Source organism: Platalea leucorodia (assembly GCF_965183815.1).
Source record: "Platalea leucorodia genome assembly, chromosome: 2".
Lineage (NCBI taxonomy): Eukaryota > Metazoa > Chordata > Aves > Pelecaniformes > Threskiornithidae > Platalea > Platalea leucorodia.
Genome location: NC_138824.1, coordinates 21,424,331 through 21,449,592, shown reverse-complemented (window position 1 = coordinate 21,449,592; position 25,262 = coordinate 21,424,331). Strand labels below are relative to the sequence as shown.

Sequence of the window (25,262 nt, the reverse complement as noted above, 5' to 3'; positions counted from 1 at the left end):
TTAGAGTAGCTAAATGAATAGTAGCAAATTGCCAGAACCAAGACTTCTAAAGGGATTTAAGAATGAAATTGCTGAGCTACTGCCTCAGCGTGGAATTCGTTTCTCAAAAAATTGCCTCAGTACAAGGAAGAAGGCAGCAATGGGATAACGATTTGTAAAGAAGTATCAGGAGGGATCCAGTGAGCAGTAGACCAGTGAGTCTGACGTAATAGTACGTAGAATATATAAAGAATGTATTTAGGACTTAGAATCTATAACAGAGTAGCATCAACAGACTGGTGGACCTTTATGGTGAAGAAGAATCCATGTACCCAATGTAGTGGAAAGCTGTGCCCCACCAATGGATTAGGTTTTCTGAGAAAAACCACCGAGGATGTGACCAAGGGGATTCAGTAGGTATAGGCTACTTGGATCTCCAAAAGCCTCTGGCAAGATCTCTTACAAATGTGTCTTAATAGAGACCTGGGATAAGAGGGAAGATCCTCCCATGCTTTAACAAGTGAGTAAGCACTAAGTAACGGAGAGGAGGAAAGTGGTTGGTATTCTAAAGGAGAGAGTTCACGAGTGGAGTCAGATGTTAATGTGGGAAGGGAGGTATAGAATGAAATTATAATTCTTGCTTGTGTGCTAAATTATTTATGGTAGTAAAAGCACAAGCTGTTTGAACAGAGTTGCAGAAGGATTTCACAATACCGAGACACGACGCACTGCAGCGGTGGCAGGTGAATTCGGTGTTGATAAAGGCAAGGTAGTGCACATGGAGGAACACAAGCTGGTATGCTTGCAGAAGAATGGACTTTGAGCTGGCTATTGCCATTCACAAAGAGATCTTGCAATCCTAACAGATAATTAAAGTGTCAGTTCAGTGCATAGTAACAGTCAAAACAGTAAATAAAAGGGCAGGAATTTGTAGGAAGGCAATAGAGAACAAAAGAGAAAGCCCAATTGTGCCACTGGTGTAGCATGTGGGGGCCATCTCCCCATTCCTTTCTACCTCAAAAGGCATTTTTTACAGGGGACGATACAGAGAAAGGCAAAAGGACAAGAAAACCTACTCAGTGTCTCTGTGTGAGGAATGATTAACGTGGCTAGGGCTCTGCAACTTGGAAAAAAGGACAAGAGGGAAATAAAAGTCTGATTGGCATAGGAAAAATGAACAGATAATAGTTATTGTTTTCAATAATATAAGAACTAAAGGGCACCAAATGAAATCATCAGATAGCAAGTTCAAAATAAAAGATAGTTTTCACACTCTATAAAATTAAACTATGAAACTAATTGCTACACATGGTATTTTACATTCCAAAAGTTTTCAGAAATTCAGAAAGTGGTTTGAAAAATTCAGTTCATTAAACACAAAGATACCACTTCTGCCCCAGGAGGGATCTGACTCTGATCTGCAGATAGCTGGAATTTAGGAAAGTACATCAGAAAAATGCCATTACATGCCTCATCTATTTTTATGTTCTTCCCTGGGCATCTGCTACTGACTGCTGTCAGAGCAGCGTGGGGGGGACAGACTTTTGGTCTGCCCCAGGGTGGAGGGTCCTGTGATACACAGGGGTATCTAGAAATGGATTTTCTTGAGGCGGGTAAACTAGCTTTTAGTTGTAGTATTTTAGTATGTGCTACCCACAGGCTTTTCACAGTGCCCTGCCCGGTGGGTGAGCCAGCTCGGCTTGCGTTTGGTCAGGGTCACTGCGGACTGCCACTACAAAGGACAGCCTGCGCCTCCTCCTGTCCCTGGCCGATCCCGCGAGGAAACGAGCCCGCCATCAGCTCACCCCAAACGAGTACTTCTGTGGTGGTTCCCTTTGTGGCTGCCCAGTTGCTAGATGTGCCCCTGCAGAGGAGGGAGAACAGATCCCCCCCTCCGGCAGCATCCCACGGTGGCACTGGGTTAGTCATCGGGCAAAAGCACTGAGTCTGTTCCGTTCTGCAAAAATGAAATCAAATGACTGTTTTTCAGAGTTTGTTTCTAATGTATCTTCTAGAAGAGCTGCATGGGGTTTGATCTCATTTTCCTTTGGCAGTTCAGCTGTTTTTCCCCTGCAGGTAGGGGTTTGACATGGCAGAGAGCTTGCGCTCTGGCTGATTAAAAGTGTGAAGCCGTCACTTGCAGGTCCCAGGTTTATCAGCACTTCGGTGTCACTTCTGTTTGCTGGGTTGTTTTTTTTTTAATGAATTGTGCCGAGAAAAATGTGTGGGCCTGTGTATAAACATCTTATGCAGTAGCTTGTTTTTACTGTGCTATCCAACAAGTGTCCTTGCAGCCAGAAATAATAGGGAAGTTTGGGGATTCAGAAGAGAATTCCTATCAGTCTCCTGTGCAGTGCAGCACAGCCTGGATTTTTGTAGGAAGATGGCATTAATATTGCAGGGCGATGTTTGGCCTTTCTTTCTCCGTCTGAGGCAGCGCTGGGGGGAGCCATGTGATTTCAGTGGGTGTTGAGAGGTCGCTGTGTGCAGAAATGCCGCCAGGGTTCTGTGAACACGTCCCTGGTGCAGGCAGTCGCCAGTTAAAGGACAGGCTCAGCTGAGCAGCTCAGTTTGCAGGTAAAGAATGAGCCGTGAAGATTACGGAGCTTTCCAAACCATAAATGTAGTGCTGTGTACAAGCGCAGGTTGCGGCAGGCTTTGCACTCTGCTGATGGGAGCAGCTCCTGCCTTTGCTTCCAGTGCATGGGCTGATCCAGCTTCACTGCAGAACAGCGCAGATGTAAGGGTGGTAAATGCTGGCCCATGGTGAATGAATGAGGTTGTGCTCTGGCTGGGTCAGTCCCAGTGAAAGTTGGACTGTTTGGGTACTTTCCAGCTTCATTCCCTATTTTCTGGAGCAGCTGAATTAAGTTTGGAGTTTGAGTGAGAAAATGTCTCTGTCCGCCTCTGTTTTCCTGGGAGCAGTCTGCTGCAGCCTTAACACTTTGGCTGCTTCTGCCCTAAATAATGATATGGCATTTGCTTGCAAAGCAAGAAAAGTTTTAACAGCAATGCAAAAAATACCTTCATTGTTTACTTCTACTAGAATTTTAACCGGTATAATATAACAAAGACCGATACTCCGAACAGCGTTGTAATGCAAGGAACTTCCAGCTCCCGTCCAAATAGTCTTTTCCTTTGCAGTCATTTGAATATAGATTGAAATCGCATTAAGCTGCTTTAATGAAAAACAAATGTACTCCTTGGCTTGCTGCGTTTGAGATGTTCAGGCACTTTGGGAGCGGTCTGGGCAGCGCAGGCGGCGGCAGGCACAGCGCGGCCGGGGCCAGGCAGCCAGGTTCTTGTTTCTTTTCTGGAACTTCCTCCCTAAGGGCACCCCATGATGTCAGCGAGCCGTGAGCTCGCGGCGGCCAGGCTGAGCGCGCGCCGCTGGCAGTTGCCAGCCGGGCTCAGCCTCGGAGGCACAGCTGGGAGCTGAAGGCAGCGAACAGGCCGATTCTCTGTGCTGTTGGTAGCTCAGAGCCTTTTGTGGTCCTCTGCCAGCCCTTTAGGACTGAGCATCACCTGTTAGAGGTCAAACCTTTTCCCTGGCGTCGCGTCTGACGGCAGCATGGTAGCCAGGGGGGGAATGGCACGATTTTGGAGTCTGGAGAGCCTTCAGATGGGTACGTGTGAGTAGAACATGCTCTCTCTCTCGCGCGCTCGCTATTTTTTGCAGTGTTTTTAGATTGAACTGATAAACTGTGGCAGTCAGGGGGCCTGATTCTGATCAGGCTTATACCGTGTCATCCACGGGAGCCTGCAGCCTTACGCTGCTGACAAAGCTGCTAGGAGATCAGAATCAGTCCCAGGCTGTCTTTTAAGTTTTTGCATCCCGTTGGTGCGATCAGGAAAGCCCACCCCTACCTCTGATTTTTCTGTCTGTAAACAATAGAGGAATAGATGCAGAATGCAAGCGACTGATTTTCTCTTGAGTCTAACTAGGAAGACAATGTAAGCTTGTTGATTTGGTACAGAATAATGAACAGTTATCGGTCCCAAAATTGCAGTAATTTTTCATCTGGAGCCAAATGAATTAGGTTATTTTGATGTGCTGTTGTTACTGGAACAAACCAAGAGTCAGTACTGATAGCACAGTGGAGATGTTTAAAGGATCACTGGGATTAATTTGTTTTGGTGTTGCTTTAAAAGCTAAAAATTGATTTAATGAATTATTTGTTTGCAGATTTTTTTAATAAAGCAGTTTCAGTAAGTTTCACAAGATGTATTTTAAAAGTTTATCAGTGCTCAGATTTATGAATCTATAGGGAAAAAAAAATCTTGGTTTTTTAAATAGGGATTTTTGCATCCTTCCTGGTTAGGCAGATTATACCATTAATGTGACTGTATATTTAAAATGCTGGGGAGTAGAAGAGAACGGTTGAATAGCCACGTTCTGTTACATCAAGACTATGCCATATTTTGCAACTTTTAAAGGAAAGAAAAATCTTTCAGGTTTTTTAGTGATTGTGTGCAGTAATCAGCTTTGATCTCTTTTGCAATTTAATATCCAAATGACGAAAGATGCTGTTGATGCTATTGAGTGCTCATAAGGAGGGGGTTGAAGTGTTTCTCCCTGTAAGGTAAATAACGGATAGGCAACGGCGTGCCTGTTAGTTGTGTAGGTGTGTGGAGTGAAGCCAGGAGTCAGCTCTTTGCGACTCTCACCCATCCGGAGCCCAGAGCTTGGCAGGCTGGCAGTACCCAGGCTTGAAGCAGGGCGGAGAAGCAGCAGGGTCATGGCCCTGCTGCTTGGCCTTGCTGCTGGGTGGAAGTGGCAGGTTCCATAACTCTGCTTAAAGGTCTGTTGCCAGGCACTCAGGAGTGAGAGAGATGCTCTGCAGGCTGCGTGGCAGCTTATCTGGGACACAGTAACCATTAGAAAAGGAGTTCAGTGCTAGCAGCCCATTCTGAATTTTTTTTTTTTTTTTTAAATTGGATTTTTGAGCACTTTATGATCTTCAGACTCTGTAGTTATTCACAGCTTGGACCTGCCACAGGAATAAATCTTTAGGGATGAATTAACAAGGACCAGAGAGTGCCCTCAAGCACTGGGCCACGGGTCATGAATGCTTCTTGATTACTAGCTCATCCCCTGATCAGTTTGAGCATTACAGCTGGCTTTCAAAGGCAAACCTACTCTGAAAGGGTCTAGCACTGAGCAGCGTGGGCCTGAGTCAGTCAGGATTACTTGATCCTGAGATCAGTCCCCAGTCCTCTTCATCTGCCAGTACGGAGATGATCGCCAAAAGGATCTGCCACCCAGTGATGTACCCCAAATGGGCTGTACAGTTTTATACAGTAACTGCAGATTTACATGTGCATAGTGACAGTCACTGACATGATGTTTCTCTTGGTTTATGTGGCTGCATAATAAGATGAAGCCCATCTTACTTCTGGCCTCTATTTCTTCACAAAGCTGCCTCTTTGCTCAGAAAATGTACAATTGTCAAGCCAAGAATATTTTGTGATTTGGGGCAATTAGAACAAGTTTTTTCTCAGGCAGTTACACCGTGCTCAGTCCAGACTCCCTGTCCCCTTGGGCCTCCCCATAGGTGTCTCAGTGGGAGAGGCACACGGGAGAGGTGGCGGCAGCCGGCTCAGGGCAGGGGCTGCGGCGTGGGCTGCCCACCCCTCTCACGGGTGGGTGGGCACGGAGGTGTTGGGTCCTTACGTCCCTGCAGGAGATGTGACGATGTGACGGCAGCCAGCCTGGGACTGACAGCAGCCCCCACTGACTGCCGGGGGCCCATTGGAGCTTTCTCATCTGCCATGTGGGAAATGGCATTGAGACCTCCCTTCTGATTCAGGTCATTTGAGATTTCCTCTGGGTAAAAAAAAAAAAAGAAACAATAATGGCTGTAGTTCTATTTTTCACACACAGAAAGGAAAATTTCTCAGTTTCATCAGCTGCTAAGAGAAAATTCCGAAGAAGAATAAAAAAAGTATTTAATGGCGGAAAAGTGCTTTTCCTGAGAGCTCTGCTGCCCTCCACTTCTGCTGTTATTGTTATATTCGTGACAATAAAGGCAACTTCTCGGCGATTCCTCTTGCATTGTTTTTTTGGGGGAATCATAAAAATGATGAAGCAAACAGCTGTTGCACCTTTGTTTTAGTTGCTGCAGATGGTGGGACTGAATCTTCGGCCTTAGTGGATGACAATGGCAGTGAGGAAGATTACAGTTACGAGGAGCTCTGCCAAGCCACTCCCAGGTACCTGCAGCCCGGAGGGGAACAGCTAGCAATTAATGAGGTAATGTCCTGGGCTTTTCATTGCTGTAACGATGGGGGGGGGGGGGGTCCACAGGTCTGAGGTTTCATATTAATAAAAAGTGCTATGGCAGTAGCCAGTGTAGCGAAGAATCCAGCAGCATGGTGTCCTATCTCTAGCAGGGCCCATCAGCAGATGCCAAGGGAAGAGCACAGTGACTAGTACTTCACTGGGAGTGTAACTCATTAGCCTATGTAACTGCTTTGGAGTAGGGCTTTAATTGTTCTCACTAATAAATATATGCATAGATTTGTGAAAATCCAGAATTTTAGTTTTATCCTGTAATAGGATTAATCATGGGCACTCTAGTGAGGTATTTTGATCTTTTAGTAATTTATCAACAGTTCTTGTTTATCTTTTGTCCTTCACAACCTCATTTTCTTCCCATCTCAGCTGATAAGCGATGGCAGCATTGTCTACGCGGAAGCTCTCTGGGACCATGTGACTATGGATGATCAAGAGCTGGGCTTCAAAGCTGGAGATGTCATTAGAGTTCTAGAAGCTTCCAACAAAGACTGGTGGTGGGGAAGAAACGAGGACAAGGAAGCCTGGTTTCCAGCTAGCTTTGTCAGGGTAAGTAACTCTCTTGCTTTTGCACCATCGTCACAAGAGATTCCTAGCTGAGTGCAACAGCAATGGTCATGGCATTACATTTAAGTGAAGGACCTGATCCTCAGCATCTTTGTATCTGAACATCGGTGGTGTAACTCCTAATGACTTCACAAAGAAAAAAGCAATAGAGAATCACACCCCAAAATCACTTAGCTCCTCTGACACCTTTTACTCTGGCTTCTTCCTTTGTGTGGTCTTTTTGTAACCAAAGGGATTTCTCAAGCAGAAATGAGGGCAGCAGAAAGCTCAACCAGGAGCAATCCACGTATATGGAGAGGACACAGCAAATTTCATGAGGGAGCAGGGAAAGCTATGCTGCCGGGATTTCTTGGTAAAATAGGGCTTAATTTATTATCACAACATTGTGTAAGAATCTGGTTCACAGTCTGAACTCCCCAGTCAGAACTCAGCCAGATTAATGACAGTATAACTCTCGAATCGTATAAAATTGAACTATGTTTTAGAAATTAATTTAAAGTACTTTTTGAGAGCGTGTAATGAAGCTTGGGCCACACTGTATGAAATACTACACAAAGTGCAAGAGATGGTGCCTGCCTTTGCCCTTCCTAGATCTCTAGCCAACACGGGCAATGAGACAGAAGTCGAAAAAGGAGGTGCTGTTATCCACATTGTACAGATGGTGAACTGGGGAGGTGGAAACTATTTAGAAATGTTTGAGTTGTCTGCTTTTGTAATTTTTACCCATATGCTGGCTTGGCCAAAATAACACATAAACTATTAGTAAGGGTCAGAAATAAGCTTAAGTCTGAAAAATACACAGGCAACACAACATGGTATCTCTCCGATACTGAGTGGAAAGCCATGTATTTAACCAGACAGAAGTCTCAACACTTTATTTGAATAAGCAGTGGGTACAATGAGAGAAATCCTGTTGTGGAATCCTCTCTATAAGGTAAGAATGGGAACATTTCTGTAGCAAGTCCTCTCTTAATTGTAAGAAGTTTGTAACAGTTTTATCACATTTTGTGAAAGTTTGCTGCTTTACTCTAGTTTGCTTTGTTTGTTCTGGCTGCAGCTGCGAGTTAATCAGGAAGAAGTGCCAGAAAATTGTAGTAGTAACCAGGATGAAGAACAAGATGCAGATATTAGCAAACATCGTCAGAAAATAGCTGAAAACAAGGATCAGATGAGAACCAACGTTATACAGGAAATTATGAACACAGAACGAGTCTATATCAAGCATCTCAAGGACATCTGTGAGGTACATGCTTTAACCTGAGGGCATTCTGCTGACCTAATGTGAACAAAACATCCCATATAAGTTGCGAACCGGAGTGATTTCTCCTATCAAAATATTCCCAATTGCACTTCTGGGGTTGTCAGTCAGACCCTTCTTGTGTCCTCTTATGGCTTTCCTCTCTGCCGACTGCCACAAGGCACTGCTTCCTTTTTTTAAAAAAAAACATTCCACTTTTGACATGGAAAAAGTGCTTTGCTTATCTGACCGCTATTTCCAGAATAATGAGAGAAGGAAGTGTGGTTTAGAACTTTTTACCACTTGGTTTAGATAGAAAACTTTCAGTAACTTTAAGAAAATCAATTACAGTTCAGGGACAAAACTTTTTGAAAGTAACTTGCAAAGAGAATGTTTTCTGGGTGCGATTTTTTTTCGTTTTCTCCGACAAAGAGATTTTTGCTGGATGCTTAGAAGCTATGAAGAAGTCTTTAAAGGTGTTTTAGAACTACCTTGCTTGTTTGAACCATAAAATGTGGGGGGGATTCTGCTTTTTGTTCAGATTTTGTTGGAGGCCCACCCTTGGACAAGAAGCTTCTTAATACTTTTCACTAAGTTTCCCTCTTCTGACGTGGACTGTGACGCATTTGACCTGTATTTGACTTGTATTTGTGGTTAGCATCTGGAAGGGTGCTAAGCAACCTACCAAAATATTCTTTGTACCCTTAGTTTGCTAGGTCTCTCTCTGTATTTGTCATGTTGTCATCCTTTAGTCCACCATTCATCATTAGATTCTTTCATGGACAACAAAGTAGACAAGACAGCAGTGTTTTCTGATTTTTTTTTTTTAGATCAGGCCTTTTTTATGCATTTTGAAGAAAGAAAAAAGGGAAAACAAAAAGACAAAAATTGGTTGCTAATTGGCTAATTTTAAAGCATTAAATGTAAGTTTTGTCATTTAGATTCACTATTTGCTTAAGCTAGTAAGCTTGACTGCGTGCTTAAAAGATCAGGGAGGAATTTGTACAGGCAGCTGTGTTGCTGCCATGGTTAGCTGAATTCTAGGACATGACTTTCATATTTTACTGACCTATTAATTCTTAGACCGATATTAACAATTAATTTTCTCTAATACATATATTCTGTACCTCTTTTTTTTAAATCTGACATGCCTCTGGGTTTAGTACAAGAGAGCAAACACACATTTTCCAAATAGAGAGGTGGTGCTCCAGGTTCAACATGTCGGGTAGAGATGGTCTGCTTTCCTCTGAGTGAATCTGTAGGGTGGTGCAAGCAGGGCATAAGGCTGAAAATATACTCAAGTAAGACTAAGCCAGAAAAGCTACTGCAGATAGTAATCCAAATTTGCAAGCTCTGCACTAGAATGAATCACTAGGGCTGGTGCAGTCAGGATCATGAAGCTGGCGTATACCCAGAAAAGCATTTTACATTCAAGAAGTGTCTTCAGTGCACATTATAGGAGCTGCACAGGAATTAGTTTTCCTTGTTGGAGTTATCCCCCTAACAGTAGTAAATGTGGTAGCTGGCTTGCAGTGTAGCCACTGCACAGCTCTCGGAGCAGATGGCTGTGGAGGAGACAGGAATATTCATAACAGTGCCAGCAATAGTCAGGGTTGCTTCCTGGTAAACGTCACCGGAGCAATTGCAAGGCTTTTTACAGCTGTCTGCTCCCAAAGCGATTTGGGGGAGACCTGCCTGAAAGCAGCCAAACGGAGGAGCCTGGCAGATAACCCCTATCATACCGGTTAACCTTCGCACTCATCTGTACCCTGGCGCCACAACTGATACGAGAGTATGAGCACAGCAGCTATTCCTGGATATTCAGCCCCTGCACTGCATCCTCCTCGCCACGCTCAGCTTTGTGGAACAGGTACCTGAGGATGTGCTGGCTGTGCGTGGCAGCTGCTGCTGCGTGTTTCAGCCCTAAGAGGTGCCCGATTGTACCTTTGCTTCTTAGCTATGCGAATGCTGATGTGATCCAATGTCGCTTACTGATGGCAGAGCAGAATTTGATGTTTTAAAACTGGAGGACGCAGTTGTGTATCTACTTAACACTGGATACGAATAAAGTGAACTGGGCGCCTGTGATATTCTTACAAGTAAAGAGAAAAAAAAACGGAAAAGTCATTGTATTTTTATGTGCAGTCTTGTCAATACTATTACCTCTTGCCAATACTGTATGGATTTTACCAAACAGCGGCATTCTGAATGCATTACAATATGTTCTTCATTTTGCTTCTCTGGCTTAGACTGTGCCCTACTTACCTGCTTGTTAAGGAACCAGTACTTTAGCCCTAGTAGAAAGTATCTTGTTTTAGGGTTTGTTCTTACCTGCAGAGAGAAGAACTGTTACGGCACAGAGAAATTGCTATGAAAAAGCGCGGCAGCTAAAGTAGTAGCATGCATGGGGCCTTCCACCGGGCTCGCCTCCAGCTTGGTGGGTAGTTGTAACAAGGAGGTGTGAATGGGCTTTACACACTCTGCAGGTTTCTGGTTCCCTGATTCATTTACGGTGCTGGGAGAGAGAAGTTGGACTGCAAGAATCAATGTGTAAACATTTCAGATGCGAATCTGAAATTGTGTGTCCATGTGTGTATGTATGGCTGGGAAACCACTCACCTGCCCGTAGATCACAGGGGTTTTGCGAGCTCAAATGGGCTTGTTCAGGGTAGAACCTGTTTTCACATCTTCAAACTAAAGAGTTTTTTTTATTTAATTTCCAGGGTTATATTCGGCAGTGTCGCAAACATACAGGAATGTTCACCACAGCTCAGTTAAGCACCATTTTTGGAAATATTGAAGATATTTACAAGTTCCAAAGGAAGTTTCTGAAGGATCTTGAGAAACAGTACAACAAAGAAGAACCTCATCTAAGTGAAATAGGGTCATGTTTTCTTCAACATGTACGTTGCAAAAGTCCATTTTATTTATGATATCAACAAAATATGATAAGAAAATGCTAAGTTACCATGTTAGGAGGGGATTTTAGTAATGAGTGCTTACCAAATACTAAACTATGTATAGATAGCATTTTAGAATGTAAAATAATTTACAGTTAAAGATTTAAATGTTTTATACTTCTCCTCATCTTTAGCAAGCATGTAACTTCATACACAATTTTAAGTTTCCTTTTCAAAACTGTAATGATCACTGGTGAGCTGAACTATTTGCAGTGATCTCATATTGGGCATGCAAAAACTTCCTAAAGAAAATAAGGAAAGAAGGTGATGGGGAAAGAGGCTGTGAGTTCATGATAGACACTTGCTAAGCCTATAGCTGTCTTCCCCAAAGAAAAGTACTTCTTCACGGGGGTTTGATTATCCTGACTCAATGGAGGTCTCTATTTCTGTGTTCTTACAAAGAAGGAACATAGTTTTGACAGTTACAAAGTAGATTTCTGCATAGTTTCAAGGTCTGATCAGCCTGGAAACGATATAGGAAATGGATTAATTAATCTAATTAGATATAATAGATCTTACAAAACTATCTTTCCTCCTTTATAGACAAATACTTTAGTTAAAGCTTTGACTTTTTTTTTTTTTATAGCAAGAAGGCTTTGCTATTTATTCAGAGTATTGTAACAATCATCCCAGTGCCTGCATTGAACTTTCCAAACTAATGAAACAGGGCAAATACCGTCACTTCTTTGAGGCCTGTCGCTTGCTTCAGCAGATGATTGACATTGCCATTGATGGTTTTCTTCTCACGCCCGTTCAGAAAATCTGCAAATACCCTCTGCAGCTTGCAGAATTGCTCAAATACACCACTCAGGAGCACAGGTGAGAGAATGAAAAAACCAAATCTTATAATAGTAATAACACCTAATTACTCAAGCTTTGTGGGTGACACAACACTGAGGCTTTTGAGATCAGGAACAAAACTCCCATTGACCACTATAGACAGGAGCTCCGTACTAGATGGGCATCTTGGAACTGTCACAAGTATTAACAAAACCAGTATCTACCTGAAAATGCAGCACAGGGGGCTGACAGGATGCAAGACAGAATGAGGATAATTGAAAGAGGGAGAAGGAAAGGAAGAAGGTGCTGAAATAGGATGCAGGAAGGGAGGTGTAAATCCGAGTGAAAAAAAGCCAATGTGTCAAAGAAAGGAAGGAGAAGGAAATTCACAGAAGAAAGGGGGAAGCTGCATAAATGTTGTGGACACAAGAAAAGTTAAAGAGGGCCTTAGGAAAAAACACAATCTGAGCAAGTTTGGAAGTAATGTTTTTTAGAAACTTATCAGTAATAAACATTGCCTTTATTTGCAATAAAGTCCAGATATTATATTTTCAGCTGGGATAAATAAGAATTGAAGTTGCAAGTTATTAACCTTTCTAGTATGCCCTGAGCTGATTAAATCTTTGACTAAATTAAGATTTTATCTTTAAATGTCTGCCTTTTTACATTGTACAACTGCAAGAAAAATGTTCCATTGTGATCCCTGTGCTCAAAGTCCAAATGCAGCCTGAGGCAGTGCTTCCTTGGCCAAACTCTGCACTTCTTTAACCTTGAGAAAACTCCCCTTGGAGAGCACCAAAAAATCCCCGTGGGATTTTTGCCAGGAGCAAAGTATAGAGGATGTGAAGTACTGACATTCGGGTGTGAAATGCCTCCATTCAGTTCTGTGGCTACCTGGGAAGTCCTGCAATAACAATTACTAGCATGGGTATCTCTTTCACTGCTACTAATTTTAGAAAGATTATTCTGTGAGCTATTAACCCTGCAGATGAAGTGACAGCAAGGTCTTGCCACCTTCCACCCATAGTACCCGTTTTCCTCTTCTGTGGCACAGCACCCAGAGATGCCCACAAGCACAGACAGGCGCCCAGTGCACAGAGATGCTCACAAACAGGCAAGCTTACACCCACACGGAGCTTTGGTAAAGCTCCAGCCAACTGGGGTTTTTTTGTAGTTTTTTGTTTTGTTTTCATAAAAAGTTTGAAGATCCAATGTGCACAGCCTGCTGTGAAGGCCACAGGTTATGCAGCAAGTGTGGAATAACGTATACACCAACAGAGAAAGAAGGAACTGAGATAAGGAAGGGCAAGAGTAGCAGCGTGGATATCATGCGGTCACCCTGTGGGCCATCTCCCTGACATTAGTAGGATCCTGTTACTGTTAATCTCACTTTTTGTATACAGTGTGGCAGAAAAGAGTTTCCATAGATATAAATAGAGAGAGGAGAGTAACACGCAGATTTAGAAGGGAAGCGCATCCATCAGCGGCAGCCGATGAAAATAGGAACTGAGACAGAAGCAGATAAAAAGGACAGTGAGGCTGACCCCTTTGCAGGATTTATTTCTGGCTTATGCTGTTTTCTACCTCTGGCTCCCTTTTCTGCAAGAGGTGTTCTGATAAAGGAGGGAAGGCAGCTGCTCTGCTGGGACTCTAAGGCAAGAAATTTGTCTCTTTCCTTCTCTCTTCTCAGAGACTCCACTTGGAATCATAGAATCATTTAGGTTGGAAAAGACCTTTAAGATCATTAAGTCCAACCATTAACCTATCACTGCCAAGTCCACCACTAAACCATGTCCTTAAGCACCACATCTACTTGTCTTTTAAATACCTCCAGGGATGGAGACTCAACCACTTCCCTGGGCAGCCTGGTCCAGTGCCTGACTGCCCTTTTGGTGAAGAAATTTTTCCTAATATCCAGTCTAAACCTCCCCTGGCACAACTTGAGGCCATTTCTTCTTGTCCTACCGCTTGTTACTTGGGAGAAGAGACTGACCCCCACCTTGCTACAGCTGTCTTTCAGGTAGTTGTAGAGTGTGATATGGTCTCCCCTCAGCCTCCTTTTCTCCAGGCTAAACAACCCCAGTTCCCTCAGCCACTCCTCATAAGACTTGTGCTCTAGACCCTTCACCAGCTTCATTGCCCTCCTCTGGACACGCTCCAGCACCTCAATGTCCCTCTTGTAGTGAGGGGCCCAAAACTGAACACAGTACTCGAGGTGTGGCCCCACCAGTGCCAAGTACGGGGAGATGATCACCTCCCTGGTCCTGCTGGCCACCCTGTTTCTCATACAAGCCAGGATGCTGTTGGCCTTCTTGGCCACCTGAGCACACTGCTGGCTCGTATTCGGCCAGCTGTCGACCAGCACCCCCAGGTCCTTTTCCACCGGGCAGCTCTCCAGCCACTCCTCCCCAAGCCTGTAGCGTTGCATGGGGTTGTTGTGACCCAAGTGCAGGACCTGGCACTTGGCCTTGTTGAACCTCATACAGTTGGCCTTCGCGCATCGATCCAGCCTGTCCAGATCCCTCTGTAGGGCCTTCCTACCCTCCAGCAGATCAACACTCCCGCCCAACTTGGTGTCGTCTGCAAACTTACTGAGGGTGCACTTGATCCCCTTGTCCAGATCATATTGATAAAGATATTAAACAGGACTGGCCCCAATACTGCGCCCTGGGGAACACCACTTGTGACCGGCCACCAACTGGATTTGAGGAAGGTGAAGGAGTGATGGATGGTATTCAAAGAGGAAGGAAAGCCTGCCTACAGGTTGGGGAGATTCATAAGCATGTGGGGAGCTCAGGGAAAGAAGGAGGGGAGCAGAGCAATGGAAGAAGGACAGGAGGGTTGCATTTGACCTGGAGCAGGCAGGGGAAGGTGACCATCTTGGCTCTCACACACTTGTTCCATGAAAACAGGCCACTTTGTCAGCATTGTCTCTTTTAATTCCTCTCTTTGGTGCCCATGTTCTTGGGTTCCTCACTCACCCTGTTTGAGGTTGCTTTTGGTATTTTTTTCTGCCCACATAGCATTCTCCGTTTGTGTTCATTGACCCAGCCATTGGGAACAAGAAGGAGAAAATACAGTTGTTAAACACAATTAAAGGAATGCCCTTCCCAATAAAATCCCACTAAAATCTTGTTTAAAAACAAATTCCTTCAGTGAAATGTAGCTATCACTGAGGTCAATGGGAGTTCTACCATTGTTTTCAGTAGAGACAGTATTTCAATTCATTAATTTACCTCCTCTGCCGCCTTCCACCAGTTTAATAATTTGCTCCTGGACAAAGCCTAGCCATGCAGTAGCACTGAATTGTACAGACTACTATGTCACATTCAGGATATCTGAGAATCAGGTTTCTCTTATTTAAGTACCCCGAGTAGAGGGATAAATGGGTAATGTGGACGTATTCAAGCACTGTGTCACAGTTTGTGATTGCATCATACTCATTGCATAAGTGATCTTTGAAACGTGCCTACATTTCACAGTGATTATAACAACATAAAAGCTGCATATGAGGCTATGAAGAATGTAGCATGCCTGATCAATGAGCGAAAACGAAGACTAGAAAGCATAGACAAGATTGCACGTTGGCAAGTCTCTATTGTAGACTGGGAGGTGAGTGTCAGCCTGTCCCCTTCCTGAGCAAAGGTACTGTGTACAGCACTTCATGTCCTCTACAGGATATTTCTTCTGCGTAGTAGGTAGTTTATAGTGTCTACTTTTCAACTGGTCATTGCTCAGTTAGTTAAAAGTCCAGTTGCTTCATTTGCAGTGGTTCTGTTACTAATTACCTTGTTTATAAATCAGGAGGAGCAGAGTGTATTAACATGGACGCTTGTCTTTGAGATGATACTGGGTTGAGATGACAAAATGGATTTTTTTTTCAATGCTAGACCTATAGAATCTCCTTTGGATTTTTGGTAGTTCTTTCAGAACTTGAACCTGCTTCACTGACTTTAATGAGATTCCTCCTGATTTATGCAGAAATAAAGTAGAGCAGAACCACATTCATTGAGTTTGCCTGTATGAAATTACCTACATTCTATGACATTTTCAAATCTAATAATAAAAATACAAGAAAAAACAATGAACTGAAGACTTGCTTATAAAATGAGACTGGCTGGGCACACAGTAAGACCTTAAAATATTATTTACTTACTGCATATATATGTCTTCTTAGGGACCAGATGTTTTGGCCAGAAGCTCAGAACTGATCCACTCAGGAGAACTGACCAAAATATCAAAGCAAGGCAAAAGCCAGCAGAGGACTTTCTTCCTTTTTGACCATCAGCTTGTGTTCTGTAAGAAGGACTTACTGAGAAGGGACATCTTGTATTATAAGGATCGTATTGACATGGATGAGATGGAAATTGTGGACACTGAAGATGGCAGAGACAAAGACTTTAACATTAATGTCAAGAATGCTTTTAAGATAATAAACAGAGCAACAGAAGAGATTCATTTGTTCTGTGCAAAAAAACAGGGGGATAAAAAGAGATGGATGGAGGCTTGTGAAAGTGAAAGGAGAAGAGTTCGGGAAGACAAGGAAATGGGTGAGTGGAAGGATTTCCTCTCTAAAAGGTGGAAAAAACAAAGGGGAATTTCTTGCTTTTACACTTGTTTATGCTTTGTGCAGATGTGCACTCTGCCTTCTGGGACTGGTGTCTCTTTCTTACCTGACACGACCTTTAGCTGTGTAAGTGAAGCCTATTCAGGTGTGTTTGCCCTGTCATTGTGGGCCAAAGGTCCAGGGCAGTTAGCTAGGACATCAGTGTCATAGCATAACCCATGTGATTCTGGTGCATTACGGAGCAGAATGAGGTACGAGATATGACAAGATGCAATTCTCAAAGACCAATCAATAATAAAAATCCATCCAAAATCCTAGAACTTTCGTATGTATCATTGGCCCAAAACATCTGTTCATAAAGCCAAGCAGCAATAATTGTAGATTTATACTGTCCATATCATATAATGGTACCTCCCGTGTCCAGGAGACCTGTGCAGTTGCATGGTATCACTAGTTACAGACCCAACAATAGCACCACTGCACCGTTTACAGAGAAATGAAGCCTAACCTTGAGTGAGCAGGGAAAAACGTAGCAAATCCTAGGATCAGCTTTAGACCCACAGCCCGTGGGGCACTCTAAGGACAGTGTCTTCTGTGTGAATGTACATTTAGGATTGTTGTTTACGTTTTTTTTTTTGCATAGTCTCATGCTTCCTTTAAGATCAGTGACAAAAGCTCCAGCAAAATTTCATTGGCAAAACATACACAAAGAAAGCAGCAACACTAATATGGAAAATAAAACTCTCTTTAATATTCCTGAAGAAGTAATGAAAATATTAGTGCATCTGTGTGTGTTGACTTCATGAGAACTTCTCTTTTTTATAACACTCTTCAAGCTTAGGCATTAGATGACAGCAGGTTAAAATTGGAAGTGCAGTGAAGTGGATGATATAATTCAGAAATTATTAAAATTTAAACAAGATGCCAAATCTCATATTCCATGTTCACTTAAAACACCTGTTCAGAAGAATACGAAGACAGGAATAACCCTTAGATTACAAATGTAAACCTTTTGATCTTAGTGGCTTTCTCTTGTTTGATGCTGTTGTAAATATGACAAAAATAAGGCCTGCTCCGGTGATCAGAAGGTAATAAAGGTAATAAAGCAGTGCAGAGGATCTGCTGATGAGTGTCCAAACAATCCCTCTTAAAGTTACAGAAAGCCTCCGCTCCAGCATATGAGAACAGTAGTACAGTCATATGGAAAGACAAGATGGAATAAATCACAGCTCGTGCACTTTTGTGAGCAGGACTGAGCAAAAGAAGATAAAATGTGAACACTTTCCATTCCTATCCTTTCTGAGGAGCATTCTTGAGCTCTTCAAGTCTGTATGTACACTTCCTCCTGCAGTGGTTGCTTTATGGAGCACCGGGAGAGTATGTTGAATGGGCTAAATGCTGTATGTCAGGATGCTTCTGAGGCTGACACTAGTGCTTGCCCTGGGCAGCAGCAGGTCTGTCTTGTGCAGGCAGTGGGGTGTTACCATTCCTTCTAAGTGACACTGCTGCAGAAATCCCCAAGCATGAGGAAACGGCAAAGGTGTAGCCGCTGCAGCCTTGAATGTCATTATTTATTCTACTGGGACCTCATGAAAATCAACATAGGATATTCAACAGTAGTGGCAGTGATAATGATGACATCTGTCATACTAGCACTAACCCTTATTTAGGACAAATTCCCACGGTGCTGAGCGCAAGGATTGCAAGGGAGGGTCCACCGTGCTTGCTGCTCGTGCACTGTGCAATATAGTGAAGAAAATTCAGTATAATGAGAAACTGTATTTTTGATAATGGCACATAGGCACATGCAGTCTTTTCTGCCCATGTAACATCCAGCCTTCTAGAAACTTGCTTTTCAAATGTTGCAACTCATTATTGCGATGTACCTGTTTTGGCACAGGCATCATGAACCAGAGGAAAGATAGTTTAGTTGAGTTGTAATAGCTAATGTCCATCTGGTCTTGCGAGTCACAGTGGCTTGGATGTTTTCTTTATTGCCCAGAAGACTGCTTCTTTTCTAAAATTTCTTTTTTTTTGGCATAATTGAACATTTCCTTTAGCCAAAACCAGTGGAAAGGTGCCAGTATTCTCAACCTCAGGTTTAAATTTATCTTGTTGATTTTGTAAGCTATCTTGCTGGACTTCACACAAAGCCTCTAATCTAACCACTCAGAGAACAAATACATACTCTTCCAATTCAGAACTGCAAATGGCATTTTACTTCTATTTTCAAAGACACTTTAGTGTGAGTCACTGTCTCCCAAACCATATCTAGCTTTTCTTAGCTTTTATGAATATATGGGAAGAAAAGGCTACAGCCAGAAAATCCTTCTCCAAACCACTAATAGTAACCCTAAGAAAGTGGTCTGATCTCTGTTGATGAAATTGCTTTGATTTTTTTATCTGTTTCCTTGTTTCTATAAAGGAAAAAAAACCTGCAGAGTAAAATGAACTTCTGCTACCCCAAAACTATGGCTAACTGCTGTTGTATTGTAAGTTGATAGGCTGATTTGTAATAACTTCTTCATAAGTTCAGGCTAAAAAAGTAAAGGGAATTTTAAAAGTATAGAGAAGTACAGGAAGATGCAAAATGGAACTAAACCAGATGCTTCATTCTGACTTTGAGTCGCAATTTCTGTCTTCTTTACGTGCATATGAGTGAAATGAGTGACAGCATGTGCACCCTGTTGTCTCCTTGTGCAAACATAACATACCCGTGTATCTCAACTGTCTTCTACACAGGGAGAGGAAACTGGAGTGCCTGTGCATGGGCTCCAGATGATACCAGTCACCTTTCATAGCAGATGTCTGTCATCTCTGTACTCAGCACAGATCAGTCATACACCTATCACATGATAGCAAATAGTATAGGGTTGACCACATACTATAGCATCATGTAAGTCATACAAGGATGCAAACAAGTACATGAGAAACCGGAGTGAGGGCTCCAGCCCCAGTCTGATGCAGCCACAACTGCGTCACAGCCTGCTTCGGGGTCTGGCAGATTATGTGATACTGTCTCCTCTGAGTGGAGGGAAAGATACCCAAATTTGTACTCCTGCAATACCAGTGACTTCAATTTGTTACCCCCAAGTTAGCTCAGAGTGAGTGAAAAAAGAAACAGATTCTGCATTTGTGATCTATTACTTGGTGGCTTGTAGCTTTCAGAAGTGTTAATTTACAGGTTTTTTTTAATCTCGTTATCTGGATTTATCTATAAAAAGAACTTTTTGTGTGGTTAGTTCCCCAGTGATTGCCATTTGCAGGAACTGGAAAGCAGCTTTTCCCAGTAATCTACAGGCAAATTAATGCTCCTATTGTTATCCCAGTGAAAAACTATCTTTAAATTTATATGACAAAGTAAAACATACTTCTAAAAACTTCAGGTATATTAATATCAAGATTTACTAAAATTGTTTAAAATATAGTTTACTTATTTGTTTTAATTTAATGTAATCAAGTATTAGATACAGTATTTTTATACCAGTGCCCTAATTTACACTTTGACATAGGAATGGAAATCTCAGAAAACCAGAAGAAACAAGCCATGCAGAATGCCCGTAAGTCAAGGCATGGAAAAATTAAAGGTAGGTGTTCAGAATTGCTTTACGTTCTTACTGTGTTCCAGTGTTCTTTATGTTAGGAAGTAGCACAGTCTGGCTATGGTTGAGTTCTTTCTTTTAAAAAAATTTCATGGAGTTCAAATAATTTCCATTAACCTGTATTTCAATATCAAATTCCAATGCCTTTGTAAACTGCGTACTAAATCAGCTCCCCAGTCTCCTTCAGACAGGCAAGTCAGTATTCTTTGTATTAGAGAAGAAACTCAAGAGGTAGGGCAAGTGGTTTATTTAAGGATGTAAGAAAATGCATGCAGAGACTGAATTAGAAATGAGGGTTACTGATTACTTCCTTTGCTTTTCCTCAAACAGCTTGTTGTTCTTTAGCAATTCTGTGCTGTGTTTAAAATATCCTAAAGTTCTTTCTCCACACCATGTGTTGCTGTATTTATGATAACACACTCAAAATGGCTTCCTCCTGTCCTAGACCAGACGGAAGGATGGACTGGAAACTTATTTCTCCAGAAACAGCTTTTTTATTCCTCTTCTCTCTGAGAAAACATGTTGTGATTTTGTCCTTTTCCGTCTTAAAGTCAAATTTGCGTAAGTCTCTAGTGTGTTGAGAGAATAAATTGAGCAAGCGCGACCAGATTAAGTCTGAATTTAGGAGTGAAGGAGTTGATATTAGGTAGTTCTCTGCTCCCTGGAATTAATATTATTAAAGCATTTTCTCTTTATCAGTCACTAGTTACCTATAAAACCTGTCCAGATTTTCAGGGGAGTGGCTGAAAATAGCGATCAGGAGATTCTGTTCAGAGTGCAGAAAGGTCTGAGAACATTAGCCTGGAAAAGTATTTTCCAAATTGAAGAAATAACATTTTTGTTGGTAGCAATATTTTACCTAGCCTTATTCTAAGAGTAGACTAAAATACGAGTATCTACTGTGTTAAGTCATTCCTTTGAAATACCAGAATTTACTTGTGCAAACAATATAGCCAGGCTATGTGAAACTGCTGCTTATTTTTGGTAATTCTGTAATGTTATTTTTACTGGTATTCTCTTCTTAAGCCAAGTCAATGCAGCAATTAAAAAGTCAAACGTCAGAAAAGGTAACCTTTAGTAGTGCTTCCATTCAAGATCATGGCAAAATTCATCTGGCTTTATTGACCATTGAATTTGTCCCATGGTCCTGTGCTTAGATTTTCCCAGTATTGGTTGCTCTGCTAGCTGACTCATACACTTTCTTAAACTGTTCCTTTTGCAGGTGTAAGCTATAACGGGTGTCCTGTGCCTCCTCCACACCAAAGCCTGCATCCTATTCATCAGCGCCACATCACTGTGCCTACCAGCATCCCGCAGCAGCAGGTTTTTGCCCTGGCAGAACCCAAGCGGAAGCCATCCCTCTTCTGGCATACCTTCAACAAACTCACCCCCTTTAAAAAGTGAGAGGCCAAGGACCTGGGAAGGACACTGGCATGGAGGGAGACTTACTCCAGAGAAGGACCTTTGAGAGACGGTTAAGCTTATTTGAGCTCAGTGAATCTCCAGTTTTGGAGGGGAAACCTTGGGCTCCCTTGAGCCAGAAATACAACCTTTGTCTAGAAGAAGAATGAAGTTCCTCAAGACTGCTCTGAAGTCAATGTTGCCAAGTGTCAGCATTGCTGATGAAGAGCAGTCTCCCTTCTGACAAAGACAACTTGCTGTTACTCTGAAGCAGCAGTATTTGATCTCTGTTTCTTAGTTATGTTGAAGTAGTGATGGAATCATGCAGGTCATTGTAACATTTCATTTTTCTTAACCTTATATTGATGGCCATATTTAGGATAGGGAGGAATTTTTCCTTAGGGGTATATCATCAAGGAATCTTAGGAGAGTTTTCTCCTTCCTTTTGGAGCACTGAGCAGAGACCACCCATTAAAATCAGGTGGAGACATCCCATGTGATTAACCAGCTGTTGCAGAATTTAGTGGACCCTAATCCTTCCTGTCTTTTTATATTCAGTTGCCAAATGGCAGGAGACATCCCGCAAGGCCTTACCATATTCCAGATTGGAACAGGGAAATTTTATTCTGTCATATAGAAACATGAACAGAGTGTGAAATGGACTATAACAATATGTGCATTTATTGCACACAAGTGGAAACAAGAGGAGCCCAGGGCATCTCAGATGGATTACTTTCAGGCATGGCAATATACTGCATGCACATACGCTCTTCAGTATAGAGCGTTTATATCGCTTTTTGCGCACTTCTTCGCCTGAAAGGCGCTTCTTTATATTTCCAGTATGCTTATTTCTCTGTGTAAAAAGTATTTTTCTATTTTCTAATGGAGATAATGTGAATGTACAAAGTCAGAGTTGAGACAGTACGTGCTGACTGCTGGCTATGTTACATAGTTCTCACACTTTGTATTCATATAGCTTGACTTAGAAAATGGATGAATGGTAATGTAAATATATTGAAGAAGTCTGGATCCATGCTTCTTATACACAGTAAATTGACAATGGGTTTTGACCAACTATTTCTTCACAAAGAAAGAAATCCTTACTGGAAGGGACAGACAAATTGTGTGGACAGGAGATGGATTTTTGTCTCAGAGCCGTCAGTCTGTATTGGAAGGGGAGGAACCTGACTCGATTAAGGTCAGCTCTGGCCAGTGTATGCAATACATGATTTGCATCGCTACGATTTGCCTATGACAGGAAGTTGATTTGGGAGACTGACTTTTAAAAAGGCACCAGGAAGAAACAGGATCTTGGTATTTGCAGCACTGATCATTTCTGCTTGATAGCTCTCATTAAGGATGACAAGACTGCTGGTAATATGGAAGGAAAGAAAGACTCCGTATGTTTCAGAACTGATTTGCTATGAATGTCTTTACAATACTTTATCCTATGCTGCTGATTAGGGGCATTATCTGCTGATACGGATAGATCCAAGGGTATTCTTTGACAATGGACACAATCAGCTTTGTCATGAGTCTGTAATATATGAAGAACAAGGAGCTACAGGCCAGGCATCTTAACAACGATGTAAAAAAGCCTTATTTTAAACATGTATTTGTTCCTACTACTATTGTTACCTCTATATTTTTATTTATCATCAGTGTTGTGAAGCCCACTAGTCGCTAGATTTTGTGATTTGATAACTTTGTGGCAACTTCTGCAAAGCCCAGGTTTGTGGTTTTGATTTTAAGTAACATCTTTTGACAACTGTACATTTCAAATGCCTTGTGTATATAGCTCAGCAATAATGCAAAGTCTGGTGATGCTCAGCCGAATTGTTCACTGCATAGTGAACTTCATTGCTTGTGCTTTCCCATAGCGCTGGAAGGTGACCTGAAACAGTTAAGAACTGGAAATATGCGCTGACATTTTCAATGATCCAGCTTAAAGAAAATGCACGGGAAAGTTAGTGAAAAAAGCTGCCTGGGTTGTATTTTTCTTTTGATGTTTAAAACAAGCCATTTCTGTTCAGATTCTTTTAAAAGATAATTCTAAATGCTCAATTTAAACACAAGGAGCAGACTTCCAAGTGGAGGCATGGATGGATGCCCTTCCCCTTAAATGAGTAACCCTTTTGTGTTTCTTACATACCCATTTTTGTGGGTACTTGCCACGTTCAGGCCTGCAAACCAAAGTGATGCACATACTGTGGAAATGGAGATGATGTTTTTCATAATCACATTTTGAAAGACTTGTTCTAGATGCAAAAAAAAAGTCTGAAGTTGGATTGCAGTGCTCGCCCAGAAACTTTCCCAGCTGAATCTGAAGACATTATGAGAGCCACATTTACTTACGTATGTGTCTTTGCTAAAACCTGTTTCCTTCCAGGGCTTGGTTCTGTGGAGGGCTGGAAAAAAAAGGAGGTTTTGGGATGTATCTTCTGATGTGTCAGTGCCCATGAAGGCTCTTCCCACATAGTAGTGCTGGTGCCTTAGCCCTAAAAGTGAACAGAAATGTTTGCATATGGTTTTGGATGCAGCAGTTTTTTTCTCAAGAAGTGAATTTCAGAGAGATAAAAAGCAAATGTTTCATGGTGCAGATTACTCAGGACAGTTTTACACATAGTACCCTACATATAGACATGGTCGTTTAATAATATTCTCTGTGTCTTTCGTTGCAATCTGACTTTGCAATAGATTTAAGATAAAATATAACAAGACAGGCCAAATTTAGACCACACCATAATCTTAAACAAATTATAGTTAAACGAAAACACACAATTACATTATCCAACAATTAAGACAAATATTTACTTGGGGTTCAGCCTGACTTTAGAGTCTGTGGGAAAAAGAGTTGCAGCTAAAATGTAAAAGTTTGTATTCTAGCAACTCTTGCCCTGATCCTCCTTCTGATGACAAAACTTACATACCATCAGAAAGGTGTGATGGCAACATCTGATTTTTTCCTCTTGCTTTTGCATGCTTTAAGTTACTATAGAAAGTTCTAGGGCAACTACTAAGCACATTTGTGCCTCATTTAGGTAAAGCACAGCCCAGAGCCTTCCCAATAACCTCAGACTTTATGCATGAGATGCAGTAAAATGTAATTGTCCTCAAATGTGTTCCCACTGAGTTAGGAAAATGCCAAACCATAATTGCATCTGACTCTGAGCATTTGATGTATAAAATACTAAGATTGTTTTACAAGTGGCTCTTGCCATGCTAAATTTCACATTGAGTTTTAGTGGTCAGTGTAATAACGGCGTTCAAAGACAGACTACTCAAATGTTCCACATTTTCGTTGTCTTTTGAAAATAATTATAACAGAGTTTTGGAGCCAAAGGTCTTTAGCCATAACTAACACAGTACCTTTCTTTGACTGCCTTTCTGCTTTTTTTCTATATGTGTGGCATTTGTATGTAGGAGATGCCTTCTGAACGATCTCTAATTTAAAACTATTTGTTGTAAATACTAGGGATGACTTGCGTATATATTTTATTTTGACAAGTGTTTTGTAACATGTTATCTTACGTACATTGCTTTGTGCATCTTACCATCTGTGTGCTGTTACACATGTTGTAAATGAAGTGTCTTGGCTACAGAGCAGATGAATTGGCTGTTGACGGCTGAAGTACAATGTATAGGACTGCAGTAGCTTGATGTGCATTTGTTCTGAAGTAATTGCATTACAAGGTTTATTTACTCTTGGAACGTTGTTTGTCAAATGAATCTATTTTCTGGAAATAAGTACGAACTTACATTCCCATTATTTTTCTCTTACTGTACGTGTTTGAATTAAATAATGTACAAAGCTGAAGTTCCTCAGCTGTGTCTTATAAAACTTTATTGTGCAGTTTTAAAATTGTTGTGGTTT

At 41.9% G+C, this 25,262-nt stretch overlaps 1 protein-coding gene across 2 annotated transcripts; it reads left to right on the top strand.

The window, feature by feature from the left end:
- Positions 1-3,550: 3,550 nt before the first annotated feature.
- Positions 3,551-21,391, top strand: SPATA13 (spermatogenesis associated 13; the record flags this gene model as incomplete). Of its 2 annotated transcripts, XM_082337558.1 has the most annotated exons (10): positions 3,551-3,605; positions 6,096-6,232; positions 6,644-6,823; positions 7,899-8,084; positions 10,802-10,981; positions 11,625-11,857; positions 15,301-15,430; positions 15,996-16,368; positions 19,898-19,972; positions 21,210-21,391. In XM_082337558.1, the coding sequence occupies 10 exons, from the start codon at positions 3,551-3,553 to the stop codon at positions 21,389-21,391; spliced, it is 1,731 nt and encodes a 576-aa protein (XP_082193684.1). The 2 variants fall into 2 exon arrangements, with proteins under 2 accessions (XP_082193684.1, XP_082193685.1); XM_082337559.1 differs by lacking the exon at positions 7,899-8,084.
- Between the last annotated feature and the right edge of the window lie 3,871 nt (positions 21,392-25,262).